Source organism: Thalia democratica, chromosome 8 (assembly GCF_965202585.1).
Source record: "Thalia democratica chromosome 8, ktThaDemo2.hap1.1, whole genome shotgun sequence".
Lineage (NCBI taxonomy): Eukaryota > Metazoa > Chordata > Thaliacea > Salpida > Salpidae > Thalia > Thalia democratica.
This window is the reverse complement of record NC_139172.1, coordinates 24,306,457-24,319,908: the sequence shown is the minus strand read 5'-3', so window position 1 is coordinate 24,319,908 and position 13,452 is coordinate 24,306,457. Positions and strand designations below refer to the sequence as shown.

The following is a 13,452-nucleotide window of genomic DNA, read 5'->3' as shown; positions in this document are numbered from 1 at the left end:
AAAACTTTTCTAATAACTTTAGCTGTATATAATACTATCTTACTGTAAATAAATATACATGAAAGACTCAACAATAAGCAATGTCAAGTAAAGCAAATAATTGTGAATCTTCTACCAAAAAAATAAAAAGTGAAGCACATCAAAATATCATTTCATTTAATGTGGGTCAAAACTACAAGCTTTTGGAAACAATTGGTACTGGTGCTTATGGAATAGTTTGCTCAGCAATAGACAAAAAAACAAGTTAGTAATCTTTTTTAATATTTTTCTTATAAACTGCAAGTTAAAAGAATAAAATTCTGTTAAATTTTCAAAAACAAAATTACAAAGTTACATTCTAAAATCAATGGTGTGCTAGATGTGCTGAAACTAAAGGCGCAAACTAAAACGGCAAATAACTAGAAATCACTAAAAATCTATCTCCTCCTACGTTTTTTGAGATAACTACCTCAAATTTTCAGGAAATGTTCCTTGCAATATTTAAAAAATTCTGTCGGAACAGAATTTAAAAAAATAAAAAAATAAAAATTTTATAACAAAAAAACAAAAAAAAACTGATTTTTATGTTTATTGTTTTATATTAAATTTTTTTTTTTTGAATTTAAAAAAAAAACCTTCCGACAGAGTTTTCTAAATCTATCAAGGAACATGTCCTGAAAATTTGAGGTAGTTATCTCAAAGAACGTGGGAGAAGATAGATTTTTAGTGAAATAGTCTATTTTTGCCGTTTTAGTTTGCGCCTCCCATAAGAAACCTATTGTTGCCTCCGACTTTGACCGGCTATATCTAAAAAAATATTTTGAGTTTTTTAAATCTGTAAAAAGCATTTTGTAGCTTAGTAAAACGTATATAAAATAAGATCAAAAACCAAAAAAGGGTATTAACCCCCCTATGCCCTTAATTAAGTACATTTTTTCTGACAAACATCTCAATAAAATAGTTGTTTAGGTTTTAATATAGTTACTTAAGGTTAATGTATTCATTATAACACTAGTTTAATTTATTTTTTCAACAACTGATTGTGAGTTTACTCTGGTTACAGTGATCGCATGGTTGGATTGTTGGTGTGATTTTTTTGTCGTAGCACCAGTGAACACTTGCTTGGGGATTTGAACTTCGTGACAGGTTTGCCATGGGTCAGGCTAAGTCAGTTTTTTTTGGGTCAAAATAACCAAAGTCAGTTTTTTTGATTAAAATGGCAAAAGTCTATTTTTTTAGGTCAGAATGTCAGAATTTGTCAGTTCTAATTTGCAAAATTCCGTAATTTTTAAAACCTAACCATTTAAAAACATAATGTGGGCGGAAAATAATATTATTATCAATTAGTCCTATTTTTTATATTAATAACTAATCCGCCACTTGTTTTTTGCATTATATAAACTATATATGAATTTTGAAATACAAGAGTTGTAAAGGTTTGTATTAAGAAGTGCATGTTTGTGAAGAATAATAACAGTAAATGGGATAAAAGACTATTTCACTAAATATAAAACAAAAAATTAAGGATTAAAATTTGAATGACTAAAAACTGAAACTAAGTTTTAAAAATTATTTGTATAAATGGGTGTCTTAATTTAACACTTGTGATTTTTTATTTTGCACCTAGTGTTTTAGAAGCTATGTGAATTTAAATGCATCAAAATATTTTTGTTTTTCAGTTCAAAAGCTACTATAAGGCCCGCTATCAGCCGAGATCGGCTATGCCTGTTGTGCACAGAGAAGAAAAAATAAAAAAATTACATGTTTAAAAAAAAAAAAAAAACAATTAAATTCATTCTGCTTCTTATTTCTTCATCTTCTTCTTCGTTTTTCTAAAATATTCCTTTTCTCTTTCTTGCAGTCTTTTGTGTATAGTTGATCTCCATTTGGCATGGTCATTTGCAAGCAACTCCCAATCATCAGTTCCAATGTTCAAGCTTTTTAGGTCGCGCTTGCATACATCCTTAAAACGTAATTTTGGACGTCCTCGGTTTTGTTTGCCAACAACCAACTCGCCATACAATAGAAACTTTGGGATCCACTCAGTATTCATTCTCAGGATATGACCAAGCCAGCGAAGCCTGCGCTGACTGAGGGTAAAGTACATAGTGGTAAGACCAGTACGTCTCAATACTTCCTCATTGGTGATCTTTTGCTGCCATGTAATTCCAAGGATACGACAAAAGCATCGTAGGTGGAAGGTATTGATTTTCTTCTCCTGTACGCTAGGTAACGTCCATGTCTCGCTACCGTAAAGCAGAGTACTGCAGACACAGGATCAGTAAACGTTAGCCTTTGTTCGAATGCTTAGCTTTTGGTTATCCCAAACTCTTGCAGTCAAGCGAGCGAAAGTGCCTGATGCTTTGCCAATGCGACTATTTATTTCTTTGTTCAATGATGCGTTTGACGCAACATTTGAGCCAAGGTATACGAAGTTATCTACATTCTCAATATCCTTACAATTGATCTTGATTGATGGTAAAATATTTGTTCCTTGACTTAGAATTTTAGTCTTCTTAAGGCTTATAGTAAGGCCGAAATCCGAGCATGCTGAAGAAAACTGATTCAGCAGTGTCTGCAGGTCTTGGGCAGAGTGAGCCACGAGTGCAGCATCGTCAGCAAATAAAAGATCACGTATGGTGACTTTCTTCAGATTTCGCTTAGCTCTTAGATTTGAAGGGTTGAAAAGGTGTCCGTCAGTTCTTGTATGAAGCTTGATTCCAGTAGTTAATGAATTAAAAGCATGCTTTAATAGCATCGAAAAGAAGATTCCAAACAAAGTTGGAGCAAGTACGCAGCCTTGCTTTACCCCACTTTTGATTTCAAATGAATCAGATACACTACCATCATATTGAATGGTTGCCCTTGTGTTTGTATGAAAAGACTTCACAATATTGAATAATTTTGGAGGACATCCAATTTTCAGCAGTATAGCATATAGTCCTTCTCTACTTACCAAGTCAAAGGCTTTAGTGAGGTCAATGAAAGCGATGTACAAAGGCATGTTCTGCTCATTACATTTCTCTTGTAACTGAGGTACAGAAAAAATCATGTTGGTGGTAGATCTTTTAGACCTAAATCCACATTGAGACTCAGGATATACTCTTTCAGCCAGCTTCTGAATACGAGGAAGAACAACTCTTGCAAAAACTTTACCAGCAATCGCAAGAAGAGAAATTCCCCTGTAACTATTGCAGTCCGATCTGGAACCCTTGTTTTTATATAAGACTATGATCTTAGCATCACGCATGTCTTGTGGCACTATACCTTCTCTCCAACATTTGGCTAAAATATCATGTAAATGAGGTAACAAGCATGACTTACAATTGCGGACCAAGTCCACTGGTATGCCGTCACTACCTGGAGCTTTCCACGGAGCCATCATATCAATGGCTTTACTGAGTTCTTCAGTAGTTGGTACGCTATCCAGGTCATCCATCATTGGTAGACTATCCATTCTGTTAAGGGCATCATTAGTAACAATATTCTGTGTAGAATACAGAAGGGAAAAGTGTTGAACCCATCTACTCAACTGTTCATTCCTACTGTGTAAGATTTCACCAGTCTCAAATAACAAAGGTGATATTGACCTCTTTGTTGGTCCAACTGCTTTTCTTATTCCTTCGTAGACTGATTTGGTATCTCCTCTGTCAGCAGCAGCCTGAATACGGGCACTAGCCTTTAACCAAAACTCAGTAGCACATTTTCTAGCTGCCCTCAGAAAAATTTTTCTGGCTTCACGAAGTCTATTAAGACACGTTTTACTTGGGTCACGTTGATAATCAACATGAGCCTGTCGCTTTTTCTTTAAAAGAGGAGATAAAATATTGATATTTTCTTCGAACCAGTCTTTGTTGGCATGTTTGTTCTTTCCAAAAGTTTCAAAGGCATTCTGATATATACTTTTTTCGATCCTAGACCAAGACTCAGAAGCAGATGTGTCCGACGAAGAGACAGATGGCATCAGAGTTGAGAACTTTTTGATATTTTCCTTGTCCCGCATTGCACCTACATTTAGTCGAACTTTACAAGCTAAATTGTTTGAATTGTGCATGAACTTTTTTGAGATGTGCATTTTACAGCAGACCAAAGAATGATCGCTGTTGCAGTCTGCGCTTTGATATGATCTAGTTAACAGAACATTGTTAATACGATGGCGTCTCACTAAGATAAGGTCTAATTGGTGCCAGTTTTTAGAACGGGGATGTCTCCAAGATACTTTATGCTGCCATTTAGTTTTAAAAAATGAATTGGTAACACAGAGGTTCTGTTTATGACAAAACTCTAAAAGGAAACCAGAAGAAAGTAAAGTTTTTTTCTTTAATTGAGCCTTGACCAGCAAGGCGCGTTTCTTGAAGAGCTGCAATATCAACTTTAAGACGAAGAAGTTTGTTATTTATAATAGCAGTTTTTCTTGCTTTATTTATGTTTTCGGGGTCCATACCAGTAATCATGGTACGAACGTTCCAGCTTCCCAGTTTAAGAGTGGGTCTCTTTTTACGTTTATGTTTGTCAGGTGACATAGTTTCAGTTTACTTTTCACTTAAAGCTATCCCCATTCACCCAATGAGGAAGGTAAACTGTGGCGGAACAACACCTTATTGGCTGAGGGCTGCTCAGCTTAAGGCAGGCGGTGGTTGTTCAGTGGAACTAAAAAATTCCTCCTACCGACGAATACGACCCCTGGCGCCCATCCTTTCGCCAAACAGGATTAGGCTTATCACCGGTAACTGCCGTATTCCGTGTTGTGTCTTCGCAAAAAACCTGCGAACCTCTCCAAGCACAAAGCCAGGGCATAACATTGAGATTCCAGCTGTTGCCCATGCAGCAGGATCTCACTCTCCACAGTGAGAAGAGCTCAGCAAAACAGCAAAGCTGATACAGCCAAGATTCATCATTGTCACAGGAGCTGCCGGAATGACATTGAATACAAAGTCAGACTGCCTACGTGGCTCCGACTACGGCTTTTTGATCAGAGTTTTGCATCTCCTAGAGGAATAGAAGTACAGTTCTTCGGAGTTTCCTCTACCCCCGTGTTTAAGACTTTACCATGTCTGATTTTTCCTCAGGGTTTACTCCCGAAGCCTTTGCTTAGCCAAAAGCAACCACAAGGCAGTGGTGGTCGGCAAAGGTTTTACAGAGCTGGTGCTAAATCAGCTCCAACCCCAAGGGGAGATCATGAAAGTTCTTCAGGGATCTTCTGTGTCATCTTTGTGATCTTCTGTGTCATCTTTGTGATCTTCTGCGTCATCTTTGTGATCATCTGTGTCATCTTTGATAAGTGTCACAATTTATTCAAATAGAATCTTATTCAATATATTTCACACTAAAAAACTTATTCAATATATTTGAATATACTTGAATTTTCAAAAGCTACTAAAAATGGTCTATAACATATTTAAAACAATTTAAGGCATGCAATAATTACAAAAAATACATTAAAAATAATTATATGACAAAACTTTTTACTGTTTTTCTTTTTGTTTAGTTATGGAGTGATTATTGAAAATTAAAAAAGTTTCAGTAGCTTTTTTACTTTAAAAATTGTGTTTTTTTTTTGAAAATTCAAGGGTGCTTTAAGGGCTGCTAAAAAATATGATGATGGTTATATAGCTCAAATGCTTGAAACAGTTCTCTCTTTGATTTTTTTTTAGGATTTAGCACATATAATACTTTTAAAGAAATAAGTTTTAAAAAAGTTCTGGTTGGTTGAACATACATTTTTATGAATACTGCTAAAAATATTATAATGCCTACTTACTTTTTTTTTAATAAGAATTTTTGAAAATAAAATCAGTGTTCAAAATTTTTTGTTCTGAAACTTGTTATCTTATTTTTGTTAAATAGATAAATTAAAAAAAATATTTAAATGTAATAGTTATAGTTAACTATTTCAAATATTTTATGTAGTTTTTATAGCCATTTTTGATTCAATTTATGGAGAATTTTGAATAGTATAGAACTGAAAACTACCTAAGTCTAGTTGCATTTAAATTAAGATAAGTTCTGCAAAACTTAAAGCAGAAATAAAACATAACATACTAATAAATAAAAGAAAAATGTCTCTTGTAAAGAACTATAGATAACACTTAGTTTACATTTTACTCAGCAAAATAATACGAATTCTGCTTCAGCCCACTGTACTGTAGCTCTCAATTATTTCTATTTAGTTTTTTAAATAGTTATGTATATGCAATTACTGTTTAATCTATCAATTATTTAGATAATCGATCTTCTTTCCATTTTTTTCTCTGACTATATTTTTTTGATATTTATTTTGTTTTAGTAAAAGTTTTTTAGAGTTTTATTATTATTTATTCTTCTTAGAAATTTGTAAAGTATATATACATAAAGTCTTATTTTAGTCTGCAACAATCAACTATTACTTTTTTATTACTTTGTTAAATTTTACATAGTGTTTTAAACAGGGCTCATAACAAAACTTCCAGGTATTCAAATTTAATATGTGTACTTTTAAAACTAGTTTGCTAGACAAAGTATGTCAAATTTTTGAACTACAAAACCTTTTTGTTGTTTCAAACTAATAAACAAAAAATAAAAAATTCCAGACAATCATGTAGCTATCAAGAAAATAGTAAATGCCTTTGACTTTTTGATTATGGCAAAAAGAACTTTGAGAGAATTGAAACTTCTCCTTCATTTCAAACATGACAACATAGTAGGAATCAAGAACATTATACAGAATAATGCAGAGGGCAGAATCGCCAAAGATGTTTATTTTGTGATGGACTTGTTGAGGACAGATTTACACCATCTTATAAAGTAGTGTTTTTATATAAATAAGATTTTTTTAAATACAGTTTTTTAACAACTTATTTTAGAAAAAAAAAGTTATGTAATTATTAATTACTGTTTTAATTTTATAGATCAAGCCAAAGTTTAACTGTAGAGCATATCCGTTACTTTTCTTACCAAATCCTCAGAGGCTTGAAGTACATCCATTCAGCCGGTGTGGTTCACAGGTTTAAATACTTTTTTACAGTACTTTCTTTCTAATTAGTTTGTATCAGTTTTTGTAAATTTTGTAGTTTACTATCTCATACTGTGTAGTGTGTATATTCGAATATATTTAATTTAAAATAATTTAAAAGAGCTTTAATTTAAAAACTTTATACATGTTTATCATTTAGTTTTATTATTTTAGTGCTTTGTTTGTTATAAGTGCACTAGTAATTTGTAAACTGTTTGTATATAAAGGCAAAAAATAAGAATTTTTTCAGTATGTTTTATATTATACTAAAGTTTATTAATGTTGTATTAGAAGTGTAAAATTATATATTTTATTGACATCTTTTTAGAGACTTGAAGCCAAGTAACCTGTTAGTCAATGAAAACTGTGATTTGAAAATTGGAGATTTTGGAATGGCCAGAGGCATATCCATGAAGCCTGAGAAGTCTAAAATGTTTATGACTGAATACGTTACAACCAGGTAACCATGGTTTAGTTTTATATATTTAACAATTAAATTATTAATTGTAAAAACATTCAATATTTGATAATATTGAAAAAAAATTAAAAAGGAAAAGCATTTGATATTTTTTTAATTAATCACTTAGTATTTATTTTAATTTGTATGTACAATTGTAAACGTATTAGTATGTAATGCTATTGCTAAGTTTATTTTAATGGAAAAATGATATTTTTTGGATATTTAAAGTTAAAAAAAAAGCTTTTTATTGTTACCATAAGCTTCTAAAATTGAAGTAAAATATCAAATGTATTATGATTTTATTAATGCTAGATAATTTCTATATTTATAAAAACTTTAAGTAGTTTTTTGAAATTTATATTAATTTATGTAGTATAAGGTGAATGTCATAAATTAAACAAAAATATATTACACAAATTAAAATTATATTTTAAGTAATCAATTTATTTGCAGGAAAATTTGTTAGAGCAAAACTTCATTATTCTGTGATTTAACTTGCTATACGTTTTGAGATTCCTTTGTCAGGGTTGCAAAAATACCTGGAATTCTAGAACAATCTGAAATTTGAAAGTTTAGGGAAATAAAGTAAGGAAAAACCCGGAATTTTAAACAACTTTTACATGTAAAATGACAAAATTTCGATCAAGTACGAAAATTTGTCATAAGCAAAAAAAATTCTATCATTTAGAATTTACTTATTATAAAACACATTTAAAATAGCATTACATTATCTAATACATTTTTTTATACTATCCAAGACAGTTTTCTACCTTGAACTTAATTTCATACTAAAAATAAACAAAAAAACTAGTCCTTTCAAAAAACTGGAAAAAATAGTAAACTCAAAAAAAACTGTTGGCAACCCTGGTTAATAGTTACATAATCAAAAATAACTATTTATCTTTAAATTGACGTGCATCAAATTCAAAGTCATTCAAAGACGATAAAAACCTTGAATAACCTGGTGATTAACATAACAAATTGGTTTTCGATGCAACAAATTGTTTTTATAAATTTTTTCAAAGGTGGTACAGAGCACCAGAGTTGATGCTTACCATCGGAGAGTACAACCAAGCGATCGACATGTGGTCTGTTGGCTGCATTGTTGCGGAAATGATGGGAAGGCAGCAAATATTTCCCGGTATGTTTCAATTGCTGTGGTAGAGAAATGTATATTAAACAAATTTACTCATCAATGTTCTGTATGCATACTTAGTATATTAAATATATTTGACCCTTTATGTATGGTCTACAATTACATCATTAGGTAATAGGGGTTAGGGTAAGATACAGAAATCTAAAGGTGTTTCTAATTTTTAAAAATATGCTTGTTGTTTTTATCAGAACTTGTGTTATGCCTTTTTATTCTTTAAGCTTAGTAAGTAAGTATAAAACCTATTTATTAAATCTTATTGTATCAATGTGTTATTATATTTATAAAATACAAGTTATAAAAAATTCTCAAAAACTAATAACACAACAATAGTAAATCTTTATTGAAAATGACAATAATTTATATGCTACTAAACCTTAATATTTTACTTAAGGTTTAATTAGTAAGGTCATAGGGGTGTCCACCCTGATTTTTACAAGTTGATCTTATCTTGTAGAATTTTATCTTAATTATCAAAAAATTTTAATCGCTTAAAAAGTAACTTTTGAGATACAAGCGATCAAAATTGGTAAAATTATTAGGTTTCTTATAGAAAGAGCAAACTAAAAATACGAAAAAAGGCTATTTCATTAAAAATCTGTCTCCACCTTCCTTTTTAAACCAATCTTCTTCAAATTTTCACAGTAAGTCCATTTCTAATATTGAGTTCTTTTTGATGTAGGGATTTAATATTGAAATTTCATTTTGTACTAAAAATGAACAGAAAAACTTGTACTTTCAAAACCCTGAAAGAAATTTAAAAGAGCTGGAAATATTTTTGAATTCCTTTGCGACCCCAATAAATGTTAAAATTATTTCACGCAAAAGATAAATTTTTCTTAAATAACAAGATAAAGTTTTAATGTTTTTTCTACAAATAGTAAAAATTGTCATTTATTTTTTTTAGGAAAAAATTGCTTGCATCAGCTGCAACTGATAATATCAGTACTTGGCTCGCCGGGCGAAGATCTGATCAAGAGCATCCGTTCGGAAAGAGTTCAAAATTTTATGAAGAACCTGCCTCCCAAATCCCCCGCAATCCTGTCAAAACTCTACCCTAAAGCTTCTGAACAGATGGTATGAGATTGCATGTTTTTAAGTGAAGCTGTGTTTAAGCTAACTTAAAATTGTTTGACGTGAAATTTATGAAAAGAAGCCAGCTGTAAAATTTAAGAGTCATGTTGTTTATAAAATATAAAGCTACTTATAAATTTAATATACTTTATTAAAGCTAGTAACAATGTTGCTTATCTTCAAACACAGATAGTACGTGATTAAATATATTTTAGGCAAGTTATGTTAAAACTAGTTCCAAATATAAAGCTTTAGAATGTACAAAATCTGCTGTATAATTTAAGAATCATGTTGTTTTAGATTATAAAGTCACTTGCAGTTCATTGAAATGAACAATCATCTTCGAACACAGACCGTGCTAAACTAACTTAAAATTATTTAAATAAAAAGAATAAAATTAATTCTGCTAAGACTTATGTAGTTTAAAAGTAAAACTGATAATACATTACACATAACTTGTTGAAATCTTTAACAATCTCGCTCATCTTCCAAAACAGATCGACCTCCTCAAGCTGTTCTTGCGCTTCGACCCCGGCGATCGGTCGCAGGCGAAAGACGCTTTGGAGAACAAGTTCTTCGCCACCTACCACTGCAAGAACAGCGAGCCGGTGTGCCACCAGAAGTTCAACTTCTGCTTCGAGTCCACGGTGACTTGCCGGGAGGTTAAGGATCAGGTGGTGCGGACCATCAACAGCTACCATCAGCGGAAAGCCAGGTTAGCAAGTTCAATAAAAGCCAGATATACTGCAATATTTCGCCTCGTAGGGCTGTTCGTTTATATTTGAGACCCGAAAAATGTTATGGTTAACAAACAAAGGGAATATATAAGCAACAACTTTCATAAGCAAAAATCCAGGTTAGCGTGACTGCTGCAGTTTGATATTGTGAAGGCTGTGGAGTTATTTTGATTAACAAGTAGTTATTTTCTTGTAAAAATGTATACTCTTAAGCTATGCTTTCTTAGCACAGTAGTTCTTAAACTTGTTGGGAGATTAAAGCAATGTCGTTTTCAAGACTTGCACAAAACTGATTTAGAAACTTACACTAGATATTTCGGGGTTCGTGGCTAAGAGCAAAAAAGCAGTTATAGGTACATTTTACGGCACTTTAAAACGTACAATATAATTCTGGGGTTTTGAAATGAAGAACAAAAAAAGACAGTTTTGAGCTTGGTGTGCACAAGTGTTTTTCAGTCTAATTTGCACAAATTTCAATCACCGTGAAGACCACTCGATTAGAGGACGTCATCATTAAGCTCTTTAAAAATTATTGATCAACCATATGCATCATTTATTAGACACAGAATAGGTGATTTCAAGTACTTTGGAAAATCCCGTTGTAACACTTGTGAATAAAATTTTTTTTTTTATTCTTAAGTTATTTTAAACTGAAATCAGATTTTTTCAACTTAACACAGACTACTGAAACAGCTGGTGCTGGTGAAAAAACCGACGACCTCCATAATTCTAAAAGACAAAAACATTAAAATTCTCTCGGCGAAGCAGGTCGTTCCCGCGGAAGGCGACAAGAAAAGCGACGCGAAAACTGTAACAGACGCCAGCGAAGCAAACGACGACACCCGGCGGCCGATGATAACCGTGCAGGTGGACGTCAGCAACGACGACGCGCAGGAGAAAGGCCACCGGCCGAAGTCGTACAGCGAGCCGCGGCTGTTTGGCGACGAGCGCAAACCGAGCGGGAAGAGAAAGGGAGGTGAGAAGAAGAAAACAATTTCTGAGGAGACGAAGCTGAAAGTGAGGGACGCCGTCTTCGCCTCAATGCTCGCCAAGCAAAAAGGTATTTATATTATAGACTGTATTAATGGTAGAAATATAAAAGTTAAAAAAAAATCATCTACGTCAATGCGCCTCTGTTTTCACTGTTGTAAAAAGATCTACATTTGAAACTGTAAAAAACTTTTTATCCTAGAAAGATTCTAGTTTTACTTAACATTGTTTTCTTACCTATATCTTAGTTAAAGCATGTAATATGTTTTTTAAGCTGCAACCAAACTTCAACAGGGCTGGGAAAGCCGATCAACAAGATCAGGAAGCCGACGACGGCGGCCGAGCGGCACAAGGAGCGGGAAGAGAAGAGGAAGAAGCGACAGGAGAAGCAGATGGAGAAGCAGCGGAAGAAGAAGAAGAGCGAGGAGAAGGAAGGTGAAAGCAGCGGGGAGTCGCAGCTGAGCGTCCACGACAAGAACCTCATCGAGAGGTGGACGAAAATGCAGAAGGTAACTTTGTTTACTTTTTGATGTAAGGTTTTTAGTTTTTAAATTAATTTTTGTGTTTAGGCAGAAAAAAGTGCGGTCAAGACTGGATCATCTTCTGTGGAAGAAGCCGCTAAAACAACAAGTAGTTTGTTTTTTATTTACTTAATGATTTTTTCTTATTTGCACATCTTTTTTTAAATTGATTATCTTTAACTTTATTTAAACTCGTTTTAAAAAGTTTGAAGACAAAAAGAAGGAGTAGTATAATTTTTATCGTACTCAGCGTTCAATAAAACAAATCTATTAAAAGTGTAGTAACTTTTTATCCAACAACCAGACTCGTCACCCAAAAAGCTTTCCGACACCGCCGAACCCACAAAACTGCTCTCAGCGCCGACGCAGGTGTCAGTGAAGCAGCCAATACTGGTCCTTTTCGGCCGCAACAACCGCAACCAAAACAACAACGAGGCGTCAAACTTGTTCTCGGCCACCGTCCAATCTCGCGCCTTCAAGCAGCCCAAAGCGACCCAGCAGCAGCGGGAAGGACCAGTGAGGCCGGTGACCCTGTTCACCCACCCGGTGCAGCAGCCCGCACAGCCCAGCAGCGTTCTCACGCCGGGCACCCTGCTCAAGATGAGCGGTGGAAACTCCGGCAAGAAGCTGACCATCCTCAGCCCCAACACCGTCGATTCCGTGTTTGCCAGCGACGAGGGCCAAGCCGAGAAGCCGAAGCAGAGTTTCGCCCGCCCCAACTTTCAAAGCTCCAAGGAGGCGGGGCAAATAACCGAAATCGAGATACCGGCGAGAGGCGACGTAGCCTCGGACAAGTTTTCTCCGAGCTGTTTCCTGCGCTCGCCCCACTTCACGACAAAGACGTCGAGCGCCAAAAAGGAATCTCTGACCAGCCCCATGGACCACCAGGCCTCCGACCCTGACAATAACCTCCAGCAGGTCGATTTGGGGCTGCTGACCTCTAACTCGGCCGGCGGCTACGGCGTGGGGTCGTACCACCAGGGGTCACTCCAGCACAACCTGAATCAATCGGCCTCGTTCACCCACTCACAGCCGAGCGACCAATCGGGAAGCGCGGAGATGAGCGAGGAGCTCTCCGATTGGCTGGATATGAGCAACGTGCTGCCCCCTTGCGAGATGGAAGCGCTTCAAAAGGAACTTGAGCTGGGAAGCCCCATGAACGTCGACCCCTTTCAAATGTAACTACAGAAGGTTTTTGCAGCGCCTTTTCAGTTTAAGACCACGAATGGTTTTTTTAGGATAAACTCATTATGAAGACTTTTAAGCTTGCAGTTGATTTTAATTTTTGAGATACAAGCGTACACAGTCTCTTTATGCGAAGTCTTATTAAAAAGCTTTTTTTAATAAATCTAAAAATAAATTTTGATAGCTTGTGAAGTTTTCTAAAAATAAATGTTATTTTAACCAATATAAAAGTTCGAACCCCTTTATTGCCATAAGTTTTTTTTTGTTTACATTTTTAAATGGTGCAAATCTATAAAACTTTTTCAGCCTGATTTTTAGTCTTTAACATTATTAATCTTTATAAAGTAAAGATTGTGATTACA

General features: G+C 34.2%; 1 protein-coding gene across 1 annotated transcript; it reads left to right on the top strand.

Moving 5' to 3' along the window:
• Positions 1-200: 200 nt before the first annotated feature.
• Positions 201-13,324, top strand: LOC145841924 (uncharacterized). The gene is made up of 11 exons (XM_082949226.1): positions 201-243; positions 6,549-6,762; positions 6,867-6,962; positions 7,299-7,430; positions 8,456-8,571; positions 9,491-9,660; positions 10,155-10,372; positions 11,075-11,454; positions 11,679-11,893; positions 11,954-12,014; positions 12,210-13,324. Exons 2-11 carry the CDS (start codon positions 6,599-6,601, stop codon positions 13,085-13,087), a joined length of 2,430 nt encoding a protein of 809 aa, XP_082805352.1. The 5' UTR covers positions 201-243; positions 6,549-6,598; the 3' UTR covers positions 13,088-13,324.
• Positions 13,325-13,452: the final 128 nt, after the last annotated feature.